The sequence below is a fragment of the Athene noctua genome, chromosome 12 (assembly GCF_965140245.1).
Source record: "Athene noctua chromosome 12, bAthNoc1.hap1.1, whole genome shotgun sequence".
Taxonomy (NCBI): Eukaryota; Metazoa; Chordata; class Aves; order Strigiformes; family Strigidae; genus Athene; species Athene noctua.
The window spans coordinates 6,824,056-6,841,322 of NC_134048.1; the positions used below are offsets into that span (position 1 = coordinate 6,824,056).

The 17,267-nt window shown below is 36.4% G+C and overlaps 1 protein-coding gene across 1 annotated transcript in view; it reads right to left on the reverse strand.

The window, feature by feature from the left end:
• The window catches only part of DOCK2 (dedicator of cytokinesis 2), a 197,500-nt gene that overhangs the window by 20,755 nt on the left and 159,478 nt on the right, over positions 1-17,267 (reverse strand). The window contains exons 34-41 of the mRNA XM_074916479.1: positions 17,058-17,143; positions 11,430-11,586; positions 10,238-10,278; positions 8,704-8,794; positions 7,098-7,217; positions 5,265-5,354; positions 3,821-3,925; positions 1,598-1,739 (exon numbers count right to left, since the gene is read on the reverse strand). Coding sequence (XP_074772580.1) covers positions 1,598-1,739; positions 3,821-3,925; positions 5,265-5,354; positions 7,098-7,217; positions 8,704-8,794; positions 10,238-10,278; positions 11,430-11,586; positions 17,058-17,143 — 832 coding nt within the window. The remainder of the gene's footprint in view (positions 1-1,597; positions 1,740-3,820; positions 3,926-5,264; positions 5,355-7,097; positions 7,218-8,703; positions 8,795-10,237; positions 10,279-11,429; positions 11,587-17,057; positions 17,144-17,267) is intronic.

The following is a 17,267-nucleotide window of genomic DNA, read 5'->3' on the forward strand; positions in this document are numbered from 1 at the left end:
AACAATCATAAGAAAGACATTTCCTGATTAAAAAACCTGCAAAGTTCAGGGTTTCATTTCTGTACTTTCCTGGGCCAAAAAAGGAATAATCTGCCAGTAGTAATCAGCGAATAGATATTAAGTCTGAACTGCACATTTCTATTATTTGCTAAGCTTGAATATCTGTAGCTGTATTTCACACTGAATCATTTGTTGAATTTTAAAGCCCAGCCAACTTATAAAAATAACATCAACAACATCTAATGTTAAGTTCCACTATTCAGCTTTAGGCATGCTTAATGTTTTGATGTTTAGCATTTCATCTCTGAAATCTGTAATTGAGCAACCCTTTTGCCTGAGATTTCCTTTTTCTATGGAAGTGTTACTTTTTAATCTGAATACTTCTTTTGTAAGTAAATATATTCTTAAATATTTCTGTATATTTGAAACTCATGCCCTCTGGTTAGTTTCTGTAGCTTTTTCTTAAGTGCATAAGTAGTGCATCTCAGTTAGTTGCAAGTAGACTTGAGCAAATTCTACTTTAAGAAAGGACTGAAGCATATGATCTCAAAAAAATAAATTAGTTAAGACACAAAACAGACTTATGAGAGCTTGGCTCCCAAGCTTAATGTACTAGTTTAGACAAGCCTGTAATACTCTCTCCTTCAGTCCCAACAGCATGAAAAGAAAGCAGTATTCCTTTACTCCTCCAGCAGGTTTCATCAGAATAGACTCAAGAGAGCATGTGAACTGTTGCAATATTACATTGAAAATGAATACAGAGAAAACATGTGAAAAGAACTCTGATATAATGAGGTGATCTCATATCTGCTCATCCAGTAATGATTTAAATCTTAACATGAAGAAAAATGATAATGCGTGCAAGCTACTGCTAGAGTACTTCTAAACAAGAATAATTTAGAGCATTCAAAAAGGTGGCTAACGATGTTTATGAGTTAATTTTCCTAGGAAAATTTCTGTTCTGAGAGTGATAAGGCATATTTATGTTTCCCAAGAAATACAGGTGATACTCAAATGCAGTGCCACTCTGAACAAAGTTCAAGGAAGACATGAATTTAATATCAAGACACAACAGCTAGAAATGTGAAGTAATAGCAACTTGCTGCTTTAAACTTGGCCAATTCAAGTGTTCATCACTGGTTTTGCCATTAGAAGAAAATAAAAGTGAACCATGTATAAACTTGAATGAATTTTCTTCACTGCAAAGGTTATCAAGCACTGGAACAGGCTGCCCGGGGAAGTGGTTGAGTCACCACCCCTGGAGGTATTTAAAAGATGTGTAGATGTGGCACTTAGGGACATGGCTTAGTGGCAGACTTGGTTTATGGTTGAACTTATCTTAAGGGTCTTTTCCAACCTAAATGATTCTATGAAGACTGAAAGAGACAAACTCTTTAAAACGGTGAGAAAAACAGGAGCAAACATATTCTGTATGTGGTTTGTTTTGTTCCAAAGATATAAAACTGTAAACTGAGCTGCCACGTTAATAAACTTGCATCCTTTTTAGGAAATTATTGTTTCACACACAAAGTCTTGCTAACAACATGGCTTCCCCGACCCACGTTCACTCTGTACTCGTCCACGTATTCAAGGATACATTGACCAGGTGAGTTTTTCACCTCCTCTCCAGGTGCTGAGGTGGTGTTCATCTTCTCTGCACTGGGGAACTGACTCATCAGCTGGGCCTGGAAATCCTCTCTCCTCTCATATTCCTTCCCACGATAGATGAATACTTTGTTCTGCAAGGAATAAATAGCTGATTTCTTGGGCTTTATGATGCTGAGGCAGAAGTTAGAGATGCATGTTTATTAGCACAAATACAAAATAGGGTCTCCAAATCTTGGAACGAGTGTTACTGTTTTCTGAACAGTAATTAACTGACTCTCCAGAGATGATACTTTATGCTGTTAGACAGAATGAAGATAAACCGGCATCATCACTGATGATGCTCCTGCAAAACAGAATAAAATCAGAATGGGAGGTAAATACTGAAATTCATCTTCTTCTCATCTGTCAAGTAAAAGGATTTGCTTTCAAATACATTCTGGGTTCCGATTTCACAGCTTTCTAACACCAACATATATGTTTCCTCTGCTGGCTCCTTCTCCTTGGCATTATGAAATGTCCTCGTTTACAATACAGTCTAACCCCAAATGTGCTTCATTTAACGGGACACTTCTATAATACAAGAAACAAAAGGTGCAACCTTCCTTTAAAGTTAGCATATCTTTTCACTACTTTTTCCAATGCTTTCAAGGCAAATTTGGCCTTTTAAACTCAGAAAGACAGGTCTCTCATTGCTTTTCAAGTAAGAAAAGCTACCATATTCGTTGTAGTATGTAAGAAAATGTATTTTTTTCGACAAGAAAACATCAAACATTCATGTTAGTTTTATGCTCTGAAGAGGTGCACTACTGTGGTTAAAAGAAAGCAAAGATCTTTCAAAAAACTGAAGTAAAAGCCAGATGTGCATGACTTCCTAAGTTTGGCAGGTTTCTTGATAAAACAGACCCTTTGGATTCTTGATTTCTCACATGGTAATAAAAAATGGAGAAAAGTAAAGAAAACTGAGAGTAGATGGTCTGTGTAGAGGTCTGTTTAATGAAAACAGTTCAAGTTTACCGTAAGTGTCCTAAGATATCAACTGGCTATTACCATTCAGGAAAAAGAATAATACAAGACAGCTGGTATGAAAGTATCAGCTCAATGCATATTAGAGATCAAAGAATCAATCTGACCTTCAATCTTTAAGAGGAAAACAGAAGAAGAAATATGACTATCACACTGAACAAATTCATAGTGTATCCACATTTCAGATCCTATTACACTTCTTGTCCTACCATCTCATGAACTAGAAAATGGACAGCAAGAAAACCAGGATGTTAAAACATATGGAATGGCTGCTGTGGAAGCAATGTTTAAACAAATCAAGACTATAAGAGACCAATATGCCATGAATGGCATGAGGAAGCTGATGAAAGAATTGTTCAGCCTCTCTGTAAGAACTAGTGTAGAGAAATTATCAGATGGCAACAGAAAGGCAACAGTAAATCTCCAACACGCAGAGCTGCGTACTGTGAGGCCCCAGTACGTTCCGGAGGGCATCAGTTCAGAAAGCAGCTGGACAAATCCATTGTAGAACAATCAGTGAAGGGCTAGAAAACAGAAGTGTCACCTCCAACCCAGGAAGCAGTTTATCGTATAAGTAGGGAATATATACCAGGCCAATATCACTACACACCTGCTCTATAAAATAGTCTTCCCTCCCCTACCTATCTACTATTTCCCACTGGTGAAAACAAAATATTGGGCTATAGAGTGCATTGGTCTGAAAAATATGCTGTTTACATTCATGATGTATTTCAATTGTAGCTGAGAGGCAATATAAATCTGAAACTCTCGTCAGTGGTCTGCTAAAAATACCAAGCTCATGTGAAACAGAATTTTAGCTTTAATCTAAACACAAGTTAGTTAATGACAGTCTAATGGTTGTCAATAATCTGTGTGGGGACTCATCTGAGAAATATGTACTGTAAGAGCTGCCCATACCAAATTACATCATATTGCTGCATTTGGCTCTCATATATCACATCTTTTAGTTTCCACAATCAAACCAAGGGAATCAACTTAAATGGATCTGAAAACATTTCATACATAATCTTGCACGTAAAGATTCAGATTCTGACTACAGTCCTGTATCCAAGCAAAACTAAATCCATGGCAAATATCCCCACCAACTCACTTGCATTAATAGAGTACGCTCATATTTTTAGAAGCATAGGAAAATAGATGAAAAGAGTAAGTATTTAAACAGGTTTACCCTTAGAAATGTGGGGAATCCTTGGCCATAATATCCAACAGCAAAATAGTCTGGTTTAGGTCTCAGAATTTTCATGATGTTTTCATAGAACTTTGCTTGTTGAATCTGAAAGCAAGATCAACTGCAATTATTTCTGTTTGTTGGTTTGTTCTTTTTTTTTTTCCATTTATTTTTGAACCTCTACTGTAGTACTACACTGTGTACTACACATCACTGGATATGCAAGAACTATCAATTATCAGTTGGTAACATAGCAATAATCAGTTAGCATGCACATGACACTGCTGTGGTACATTAAATATTCTTTACATTTATATGACAATATAACACATAGATAAACATGTACAGCTTCAACTTCAATTATTTGACTTCAGAATCAGGCTTACCCTTGATTTACTACTGTGAAAAAAAAAAAAGCAAACACTGAAGCCATACTTGGCACTTTACACTTTGAACACTTAACCAATAATGTTACTGAAATAATATATTTGGAAAAACTCCCTGCCTCCAATGTTGTCTGAGGTATGGATCAACTCAAACTTCTGCACTAGCATCATACTAAAGACAAACAAAAAAAGGGTTTATAACAATGTCTTACATAAAACACTAAGTGACATTTAGGTTTATTATTTTTATTTCCCATGTTAAACCTATGAGATATGCAACACTGCAACTTAAATGGAACTGGCAAAAATATTGTCTTTATCTTTTAGTTTATGATAAAAGCAGAATTTATTGGGAGGAAAAGATTTCTTCATACACAATACTGTTCAAGAACATTGTGGTTTGAATCCCATGGTTTCTTTGTGGAAGATTCAGGGATATCTATTGAATGAGCCTTAAATATTTGTTTAAGAACATACATGTGTGGAATCTTGTGGGTTGGAAAAAAGTAGGTATGTGGGGGAGGAGGTTCTTTTGAAATTAATTCAATTTAAATGAAAACAGATAATTGACTATATAATCTTCCTTTAAAATCTTCTTTCTAGTCTTTGGACCTAGTTTTAATTCCTTGTGATGTATTACTTCCCCAGTCCCGCTTAGGACAGAATTCTTTAGGCTTGTCAAGATTCGAGTCCCTAAAATTTAAGGAAAAATTTCAGGGAAAAATGCATCCAGATGCTTTTTCTACCCTAAAGCAGCACAAAGTGCTTAAAAACTTGTTATATTTCTTTTATGGCCTTTAAATTGTGCTAACTCAGAACACATTTATCTCATCTACAGAAGTTTCAAAATATCTCAGTAAGCAGATGTTTGTGCAACTTTACTGAACAGTTCTTTATAAATCTTTACCACTGGAATGTTACAACACAACACAGCAACTTGACAAAAGAATTAAAAATCAATTGTAGACAATAAGCTTATAAGGAGCGCTATCATTTGATAGCTCAGAAGTGCTAATTTCTGTGACTGAAATAATTTGAAGATCTGTATGTAATCTTACCAGGTTTTGACTTAGAAGTTCATAGTCAAAAACCTCCTTCTCATACTGCTCTGCAAGTTCTTTGCATAAAGATATGGCTTCTTCCCACATCTGCAATGTAACCACATATTCAAAAAGTAAATTCTTTACCAACAAGTAAGTTTTCAATGCATCACTGTTTAACTGCAGTTTTATTGATTATGCTATCTTTAAACTGCAGTCATTCATTAACTACACATTCATAATGGAAGACCCAAGGCAATCATAGACTTTAGAAAAGCAGATTAATGTAAAAAAAAAAAAAAGTGTTTTATGGTTCATTGTAGGAAGGAACAAGTAAGCCTACTTTATTCTTACAATAAGATAATAAAAAAAAATCACTTAAACTTTCAGACATGTTAAAAAACCCTAAATCACTAAGGTGTTTAACATCCAGAATATACCCCAAGTGCAGGAGCAGTGTATGAGGGGACTGACACCTGCCTCTCTAAACCAAACACATTCTTTTCTTTTACAAGAAATTCTGAGGAGTACATTGTCATAACTAGGCTTGCATATGACAGCTCTCTTAGTCAGCTAAACAATTGCAAGGTTTGGACTTAAATTGCCACTTGCCCAGAGTAGCAGCTTATATCTTTCCACATAATTTAACAGCAATCTCTGAAAATTACTATGAGGAATTATAGAGCTGCATTGGAAAGAATAGGACAGATTTTCTCATCTGCTATAGGCACAAAAGTGCAGACTGGAACTTCCTCTCTTGAGAATATTTCTCAAATTCTGTCAGTCATCTTATCTATTCAGAATAAAGGAGACAAAGGGGTTTTCTGAGCATGATTCTCTACCGATGTACGGACACTGATGGTCACACTCATTATGACCATTTTTATGTGGTGCCGAGTACTCCTAGGCTAGGTAGTTCTGGACCTCATAGCTGCCTTCAGCTGCCTGTAAGCCTCCTCTGCTGTATCTGAGGAGAACCTGAATGCCGGATAGATCAGAAATCATGAAGATTTGATTATCCGGATACAGTGGGTAGGGACTGCTATGTTGTAGTTATTTCAGATGACAATGAAAAAGCCCCAAGAAGTTATAAATAGCACTGCATTTTTCTGCACAGTGCTGAAGCACCAAACACATTCTACCTTCTGAATTATAGGAGGGACTTCTGTGAGGGAGTTATGCCTTTATTTTTGATGAAGCAGTAATGAATTGCCTGCCCCCTTCATACCTTTGGCTACAGCTGAACAAGACAATGACTTAAAGGCCTTATTGGGTCATAAGATTTATTATCCAGCACTGCAGAATTTCCCCCTGCTTTGTAGTCCTTTATTTTCAAAAATCTCAGCACTACTGTCATTGTATTGACAGGCAATTTGATTAACAGAATTTTTTGAAAAAAGCTGAACTAAACCCAGGTGCTGAACATTAAACTACTATATTTCAAGTTTGGGATGCAATTCCCAGACTTCTCTGAAACAAGTATGTCCATTTTTAACTGTCTGGGTTTTTGGAAGATAATGACCTACTGGTTAAGAAATGCAATCTATGTAGTCTGGTTTCTTTTCCTAGTAAAGTATATTCAACATTTTTTATTATCTTATTATTGCCCGACAGAGATGCTTGTGATCAGGAGAAACATCAGTCCTCTTTGTGAATGTGGCTACTGAAAGAATATGTTCATATAGAATAGATATACTCTGTGAATAAGCCTTCAGGACAATTTTTACTTGACCCACATTTCAAAGAGGATTTCCTACATAAACATTTTATACAGAGAATATTCATTAAATACTATTATACGAAGTAACACACTAAAAAGATTTAGCAGGGGGAAAAGCTCTCCAGACATACCTTTCCTTTGTCAAAGTATTCTATGATCTTCTCATACAAATTCTCTTTCAAGTGTCGATAGGTCTGTGAACACTGGAACTCTGTTGACATGACTTGGGGTGCACACTGTTCATCTGACCACTAAGAATAAAAACACAATAAAAAGACATACTGCTTTGGAGTTCAACATTTCACACACACATCCCCCTTCCCCCAAGGTCTGGTTCCCTGAGCTCTTCTAAGTGTTTTTTTCGCAACTCTTTTTTACCCTTCCACAAAGACACTGGGAATGTTTTCATTACCTCTTCAAACAAGTGCTGTATTTCATGGGACAACCAGGACTAGACATAACATTTTAAAAACCTGTTTTCCTCCCTGCACCTTGTGGGTGCGTATGCCAGGTCGCAAACCTTTTGCATCACTGACAATGTAAAAGTATCATCAGCATTTGGGTTAGAAGATCAACGACATCTAAATTAATGATGCACTTGTGTTAGAAGACTCATGGCGTCTAGATTAACGATGGCTAAAAGCAAAAGAATTTGTGCTTGTTAGGGAAGAAACAGATAAGAAGGGATTCCTTAAAATAACAAAGCAGAAACTTACCTACCGGCTGCACGTGGTTAGTAGTCCTTATCGAAAGTGCTGAGAGGAACTAGTTTTTGAAATGAGCATGTGCTAGAGCAACACATGGATCTGCTGTTATTTTTAGAATGTACAAGAATATATAAGGACGTTTTTCTAATAAACTTCGGAGCTTGACTGTTAACTATATTGGTGTGTCTCTTGTCTCACAACCTCGTCCTGCAACAACACCTCACCCAAAAATTTTGGATAAATATGTACCTGAGAAAATTTGTTCAGTTTACTTCAGTGGTGTCATCTTGACTGATTTGGTTTTGATTTTCTGTATTAAAGTATTTGCATATAATATTATCTTTGTCTATACCAATACATACAATATACCTCATTTTTTTGTATGATCAGAAAAGTAAAAACTAAGTTTAAGAAAAATAGCACTATGAAAAGCCAAATTTATATGGTTCTACACTAAAAGAAATTCCATAAGAAATCTCAAATTTTTGCTAAACAACATTTAAATTTTGAATTTCCCTCAAAATGGAAATGCATCTTACTGACCATTTCTATTGATAATATCAGTTATTGAGAATAAACATGAGTTGTAGCAAAAGATAGTTACCAGGTACAAAAGAAAGCAAGCATAATTTGGCAGTGATCCATATTATTTCAAGTGAGAAGTCAGATGTCCCCCTCTGATAGCTGGAAAAAATGGTTTAATTTTCACCATTGTTATGTTTGGGATAGGAAGAAATTAGCAAAATGAAAACCACATGGCAGTTAAACAGCTTCAGAATTTGCACACTATGTTCTCACCATAACGTAAAACTGGTTTTGCTACAATATTTAGTTTTACCGATATGTGACTTCTACTCACCTATTGAAAATACAATTTCATCAACTAATGTTAATTTTGTCTTAACTAGAAAATTGAATACCCCTACAGAAAATAACTAATATGCAGTAAATCAGAGATTAAGACACTTTATAATTCATAGATTTGAATATTACAAAATTGTATTTATATACTGAGTTTAAAATATCTAACCTTCAAGAGCCATGTATGGAGTAGAAGGGTATATGCTGCTTCCGTGTAATTCTCACAATCTAAATGAAGATCCCGCAATTTATACAAGTATCTGTTAGAGGAGAGAACAAGAATTAGATTAGATATTGACATGACTGCAATACGAAGTGTCAGAAAAATTCTAGATAAGCGCTGTAATGGATACTTCATAGATGTCATGCAGTTGCTACCCAGAGTCTTTAAGAACTCCTTAAGGAGAGGGGTTAACGCTCTGCGTCTTTGCAGTCTTCTCTGTGTTCTTTTTGTATGCTGAAACATTGTGCACAAACGGAGGAGAAAGAGCTAACCTCCTTTTGTGAATTGCTGTCAGCTCCACTTCTGAGAGGAAGAACTACTAGACTGAAGGTCTAAGTCGGACCCCTAAACCCATTATTTCTAAATACTGTTACTAAAGATAGCTGCCTTCCCCTGTAGAATTTTCGATTGCATGTAAACACTTTCCATATAAATAGATGCAAGCACAACAGATAACAGAAGGTAAAGGAGAAAATGGAAAATACCAGCCCAGAAAGACAAAGCAAGTCCCTGTGCATCTTGGAAGGTGGTAGGGACAGAAGAGTTGTTCTAAGTTACATGTTGCCAGTGTTCTCCATGACCTCTAAGGCAGTGCTGCTGCTACCAGTACAACCATTGCCCAACATGTTACTCAAGCCACACGTTTTCCAGCAGCTGGAAAGAAAAAGTGCATCCCATCCTCTTACACACAACAGAAGTTTTGACACAGGAACCTTGACACTGCTGCAGCACTACTATTCCCAGCAATCAGCCCTCTCAGCAATGCCTGCAGAGGGAGCCTTGTTTCCCTGGCCACTGCAGCTCATTGCTCCAGGCTCAGCTTCGAATCACCTTCAGTGCTCATTTCAGCTGAGATTCTGGGCTTTGTGCTGCAGCGGCTGACATGCAGGTAGTTCTGCAGATTTTGCAGAATGAGAGGCAGAAACAGTGAGCTTTGGAATGGCAAGATTTGTTGCGCTCATATGCAAAACTCTTGGACACAGTAAGAGGCCGAGTCTCATCTGAGAGAATTCACCAGTACAGCTATAGCTCTTACAGAAAAATGCTTTACTAGTAATTCTGCATTGCACGTAGTGTTGCATATTTAAAGAGACTTGGCAGACTGCACAATGTTACAAAACTTGAATGTTTTTTCCGCCATTCTAAATGTATGATGCATCCTCCATCAAACCTCAAATTTAGCTGCATTTTCTTTATTTTAAACAATATACAAGGAATGTTAAGTGATTTGATCAATTTAAAAGTTGATTCTTGGGAGAAAAAAATGCTGCTGCTGAATACATATGATAGATTCCAAAATGCTGAAGGCTAAAGCAAACAGCAGAGTAAGAGTATAAATGAGGCCACAGCTACAACAGAGTCATTGTGGATGGTAAACTAACATTAAGTAACAGAAATTCAAGTACAATGATAAAAACGGAATTCATAAAAGAATATTATTGCCCTCTCCAAAACAGATCAAATAAAACAACTGCCATACCTGATATACATCTCTTCACGGTTAATGTCCTTGTAGAAATTCTAGGGACACAACATTGAAATGTTATTGCCTAATGTATTTTAATAAAACACAAGATAAAAATATATACACTGAAGTTTTGCTTTTCTTGCTAGTTGGACAGCATAAAAACCCCATTATTTACAGACTACCTTAAATTTAAACCTGGCACTACTACTTCAATTAATATTTTAATTAGTTATTAGTATGTGTTACTATTATACATACATATGTATACTTCTCTTAGTTCACTTATGAAATATTAGTGAAAGACTTTCTGTTGGAGAAGGGGAAAATATGGTTATCCAAATGCATTAAACATAATAAACTATATTCTCTGGCTACAGCTGATGGCCAGAAAAGAAGCTGGTATTTATTGAAGCTGATATGTAACACTGTTGATATGAAACACTGCTGTGCAATACCTCTAGAGGGGCTAATTCCAGGAATAAGCCCATTTTTGTCACCAGAACACTTCTGAAGGTATATGAGTTGCTAAGGCTGTACAAACTATATTGACAAGAATTGCCTCCTGAAGGAGCTGCAGAAATTGATACCACATTGCACCACAGTTACTGAGGGACAGAGTATGTGAGTGCAATACATATTAACCATGTTCTCTTTCCAACTTTTAAAGTTGATGAACATTTCTCTACAGCTTAGAGGAATCTCCTGGTGGAAGAATCTCTATATGCAATATCCTCATTACAACACAGGAATAGAAAAAAAGACTGGGTGGCCTAGAACCAGATGAGAGACTTGCAGTTTACTGCAAGTGCATCTTGCAGGTCTCATCCCCAGATTTAAAACCTGTAATTGTTGAGTTGCTAAAGCACCAAGTGGGTTAGTTCCTTTTGCAAAACCTGACTCTGGCAAAAGCCCCCTGTTATGTTAAGCTTATCAAAAGGTAAAGGTATATGAGCAGTAGACTTCCTTATTTATCCACAGAATCAAACTGGATAAAACATACAAGAAAAAACAAAAAACAGTGGGTGTTGCTTTTGGGTTTATGCATATCCATGCAAATAGATATAAAAATATCGCCTCAGAGTTTAAATCACTATTGAGCATTGACAACCACTCCTGTCCCCAAGGAAGACTTACTTTCATCTTTACTCAATGGATTCTAAAGCTCTTCCCCTTTCTCACACAAGAATTAGAGGAGAGAACATACCAGTAAGTTCACAGTGCAGCTCATGCGATTGTCCTTGCTTTCATCATTCATCACAGTTCGGTAATCCAGCAGTTTCTCCAACAGGCCTTTAACTAGGCTGACAAAACTTTCAACCAAGTTAAAAATGCCAGGATACTGACACGCACACTCTGTAAGACTGCAAACACAAAAAAATGTTTTTACAATACTGTGAAAATGAGTGCCCTTCAGCTGCAAAACTGTTTGAACCTGAAGGTAAATATTGAATTAGGGCTAAGCAACTTCAGAATGCACTAGAAATTCTCTCTGTGGGTTGGTAATTTAGATATCTAGAAGACAGATGAGATAGAAATGGAAAGAAAAAAAATGAAACATTTATTTTCCTGTCTGAAATGACTTCAAATTCAAGGGTATACCCACAATTACAGAATGGAGTAACCTGCATCTGTGGTATAACAAATTCAAGTCTCTGGAATGCCACACTATTGCAATAAACACATCTTCCTTTTCTCTGTTATCAGGCAACATAAAATGCAACAACTATTTCCTTCTCTTTGTAGTTATGTGTGAGTAGAAAGCTCAAACTAACATAAATTGAAATTTTAAGTCAAAAAATATATTCACTAACAAGACCTCACCAGAGCAATTTTCCCTTGAGAAACAAGCAAAACCAAACAATAAACTCTGCAGATTAAAAAAAGCAGTTAGTTCTCTTTTGATAAAACTATAGAAAAGTGAGTTTCATACATCAGCAGCAGATTCCAATTTACATTAACAAAATATTAGCATATGCTGTTACTATAAAGCATTGAAGTGATTTAGGAGTTGATATTTCACATTACTATCATAGCTTTGTTTTCAAAGCTTAACTATTCAAACATTATGAAACAATACCAGGATCTCATTACGAATAATTTTCTTTCTTTGCTTAAGAGCTTCTTTCCTCTACTTAGCATTCTGGTTTTCTGCTGGGATTCTCCCTGACAAACTACATATTTTATGCACATATTGACATATATATATATAGATGCATATACTGGGTCTGGCTGCAATGGAGTTAATCTTCCCCACAGCGGCCCTCCTAGTGCTGTGCTGTGTATTGGTGGCTGGAAAGGTGTTGATAACCTGCCAGTGTTTTGGCTACTGCCGAGCAGCGCTGGCACAGCATCAAGGCTGTCTGCCCAACATCCCTCTCAGCCCCAAAGACCAGTAGGCTGGGCTGGGCAAGATCTTGGGAGGGGACACGGTCAGGACAGCTGACCCAAACTGACCAAAGGGATATGACAAACCATATGATGCCTGCTCAGAAATGAAAGATAAGAGAAAGGAGGAGGCAGGGCATTTGGTATTATGACATTTGTCTTCCGGAGCAACCACTACATGCACTGAAGCCCTGCTTCCCGGGAAGCAGCTGGACATTGCCTGCTGACGGGTAGTAGAGAATAAATCTTTTGGGTTTTTTTGCTTCTGCATGTGGCACTTGCTTTATTAAACTTCCTTTGTCTTGACCCACGAGTTCATTTTTATTTTATTTTCTCCTCCCCTCTACCCTACTGAGGAGGTGGAGTAATAGAGCAGCTTGGTGGACACCTGGTGTCCAGCCGAGGTCAACCCACCACAATGCACAATTACATGTATATTTGGCATATTCTATTAATAACATATCAAACCCACTGTGTATGTTCAGAGGAAAATAGTAAAAACAAATCAGCAACTGCAAAATTATCCCTGAAACTATGCTGTGTGCTTAAGCAGACCAGTCTCAAAGACACATTAATCTTAATTTCTGATTTCTTAATGTTTCATTAACAGCACTCAATTTTTATACAAATAAATGTAATAATTTATTATTACTTTTTAAACTTTATCGTGAAAACATTAAGTTTCAATTAATTGCAAAATCTTTTACCGCTCAGAACCATTTAAACTTTCTTCAGAAAATACATATTCATATTAGCTTCAACTGAAAAAAAATCCTCAAATCTTTGGCCTAGAACGAGACCTCAGCAAAGTACCCAGTCTTGAAGTTCTAACTCAAGCAAAGTAAAAACAGCACCTAGTATTTATTCCTTTGACAGCTCCAACCGAGTTATTTTGCTGAGATGGGGGAGTGTGTACATGCATGTCTGAAAGCACATATTGCACAAGATGTGACAGAGGCTAAAAAATAACAACAGAAAACTTGAATTTCTGTTGTCTGACTAGTCTGAAACAATAACTGAAATATTTAAACAAATTACTGAAACATGACTTATGACAGTAAACATAATCCAAACGGAACGTTAAATACTAAAGGGTCTGAAGAGTTGACAACCAACAAAAAAGGTTGGAACATGTTAAATGATATTTGTGGAAAAGAAAGTAAGAAAGCCTCAGAATGATACAGGAGACTGGAATACTATATAGGAAAATGGGGTTAATTTACATATGTAAGAATCACAAACAGGATAAGACGCTAACAGGAAAGTACAGTCACCATTTAAATGACTATTATGAATTTTTGCCACAGGTTGGTTCACTTGGAGTGACTGCAAACAAGGCAGACCTATGAATACTACCTGACTATGAAGTGAACATGAGTCACCAAGACATCACATTTCTTTACAAGTAGAAAAACATTGACACAAAACACATGCTATTGCTAGATTTCACCCAGGATACAGTACATAACTCCAGTCACTACAGAAAGATGAACTGGAGTACACATTGAGGAGAACTACAAAATGAACAGGAGGCAAGAATACCTGTCTCATGAGGGAAGATTTAAAGAGTTGTCTTGCTCAGCTTTATACAATAATTCCAATAAAAAGGGCCCATAAAACTTCAGATCTATTTTTTTTTTCCCCAGGAGGAAGAAAGAAACCTTTGTATTTTTAAACAGAGCTTGAAAAATCTGTAAGTTTTGAAATAAAAAATATTTTCAATGAAGTTTGAGAAAACAACTGCATAACATGGGCCACTACAGTGATGAGGAATGGGAAAGTTTCCAAGTGTTATTTTCTGTTGTGCTTATATTTCTTACTAAAACATGCTAGAATTCATTTTCGGAGCTTGAGAACAACTGGCATAGCACAACTTGCTTTCAAATAGTTATGTTCTCCTCCATTTCCCAGAACTTGGTAGCCTTGTCTATTCTGCCTATTGAGAACAGCCTCTCATCTGATTCATATTATCCCAACTCTTCCTTGGTGTTGTCTAGCACAGCATTTATCAGCACAGGTCATAACCCTGCCATGGCGCATGCTAACATTTTGGACCATGGACAAATGCAAGGCAATGCTTAAACTTCTCCTGAACCTATTTACTTTACTGGGCATGGGCCAGTTCCCAGCAGTCAACCGGTATGGGTAGGTGTTGGATGCAGAGGTGAGCATCAACACACAAGACAGTCATTGATTACTGCCAAATATCTGCATTCAGGCAGCAGCTGGAACTGTGCAGGAATGCAGTTATTGGAAATTAGCTGAGGAAGGTAAGACCAAATGAATAAACCTGGAGTCCAATTTAACTGGGTCTCTGTCCAGTTGGAACAGTGAGCTGGGGATGGAGGCCTGAAATCCCTGCTTTGAAAGGTGGGAAGGTGGGAAGATTTAACCCAACCACCCAAACAACAGAGAGAAGCGAACAGGGTCCTACCACAGATAGGTCACCAGCCTTTGCTTCAACTGCACTACTAAAAGATAGGGCCTAATTGAATAGGTACCAGTTTTCTAAAAAAATATATGAATGTAAGAGTAAACTGCAAACAAGACAAGCAACCAGTGTTACACGACTCAGAAAAAGTAAACTTCAAAGAGTCTCATTCACAAGATCTGAAGGAAGCTTTTGTCTTGGCATTGACAAAGTCTCCATTTGAATACTCTCTCCAGCTTCCAGGCAATATAATATTTCAAATCAGATGTAGACATTGTAGGACTGTCCAGAAAATATTCCATATGATAAACTGAAATATCAGGGTTGTTTACCCTAAAGAGAAAACCAAAGAAAACTTGACAGGAACTTTCAAATTTGTTAAAAGCTGCTGCAAGGAGAAACAGAATAAATGATTCTTTATGTCCCCAGTGGGTAAAACAAGAAATAATTGGCTTAATCTGAGGCAAGGAAGATTTTGTACAGATATGTGGAAAAAAACTTAATAGCAGCAAGGAAAGTTTAGCACTGCAAGAAATGTCCACTGTAAGCTGAATCCCCAGTATTAGAGATGATGAATTGTAGTGATAGTTTAGGCAGGCATCACAGTTTAGGCTTTGCAGCAGTGTGATTAAGAGAATTACAAGAAAGTTATAGGCTTGGTTTTGGTCATACCAAGAACATCTCTGCATCACCTCTTAATTATTCTAAGACTTGAAACCAAACAGTAAACATTCAAAATTGAAAAATTAGTTTATTGTTCTCATTTTATGTAGTCATTACATGTTAGGAAGTGACAGAGACATTTTAAAAACTTCATCTGTCCTTGCCAGTGTATCAAAGAACAGCTTTATATTGTGTGAAAAATGTCAGTACTTTTACTTTTTTCAAGTCTCCTCTCTATATTTTATCTGCTTTCTCATAGGACAGAAGTTAAACTAACACAGCAAACATTCAAATTTTGTTTGATTTAAATGACATTTCTTTTAAGTTTTACTATTTAATAGAACAAAATTACACATTATTTACATAAGAACTTTTATATATTATTATTTGATTATATAATTATTTTTTTTACAAAATTATGTTTTCAATGGAAGTAGACTTTTTTCCATTGTAGCGTACACAAAGATTTCATGCTTCATCTGGTGAGGAATGTGACTTTGCAAAGATTGCCACCTCCTACACACAAATACAGTACATACAAGGTAGCAGGCTTTGAGAAAGTAAAAACATACTCAATGTCGCAACGCCTATATCGATTTTGCCAGGTAGCCAGTGTGCTACAGCATTTTTATACTTAATAATTATTCGGTTATCAATGCTTGAGAAAGTGTATGACAAGCCATGTACTTTCTCACTGTTACAGTCTAAGGCACAAAGCCAGGAACAAATTCTCAGAGGCAGGCACAAGGATTCCACCACTGTCCAATACATCACACATGCAACCTGCCACAAGTGGAGACACAGATATTAAGTCTGAGAATAAAACTGAATGTGGGCAGCTAAGAAGAGATGGAGATGCTACATCAGGCTTTGGGATACTTAGAAATATTTTCTTAAACTGTAGCAGTTCACAATATTCTCATTGCAGAATAGTCACCTTATGCAAGTTCAGAGAATAATCTCTTGGAGTACAGTCTAGACATCAAGAACAGCAAGTAAGACATTTTAAAATACCTTCTTATTATTAGTGTGAAATAAAGCCAAGGTTATAAATAAAAATGGAGAAAGACTGAAAAATGGGGTATTTGATTATCTTTGCTTGAAAGTTGGACAGAGAAATGCAGGTTAGGCATAATTTCTTTATAATTTAGCTGGAGCACAAAATACTGAAAAGCAACCAGAAAAATATTTTCAATACAGTTCAAACCACGTTTACTGAAACAGTATGCTATTTCCAGTCCCTTCATAAAAAAAAGCTGCTAAGATTCTATTTTATTTTTAAGTGGGGTTGAAAAAAGGGAACAATAAGATAAAAACACATCCTGAAGGCATTTGTTCTCATGCACTACTTACATGGACTCAAACAACTGCATGTAGTGTTCATCCCCTCGTCCTCCTTCCACCTCATGGTCCAACTTCAAAATTATTTCATTTTCAAACTAATAAAGCAAGAAAAATCAAAACACTGAGTAGATATCCAGAGGTCAAACACATTTCAGTACAGCATCAAAAGAATATGCTTGTAGAGTTTTATCACATATTCCCAATGATTAAATGCTTGAA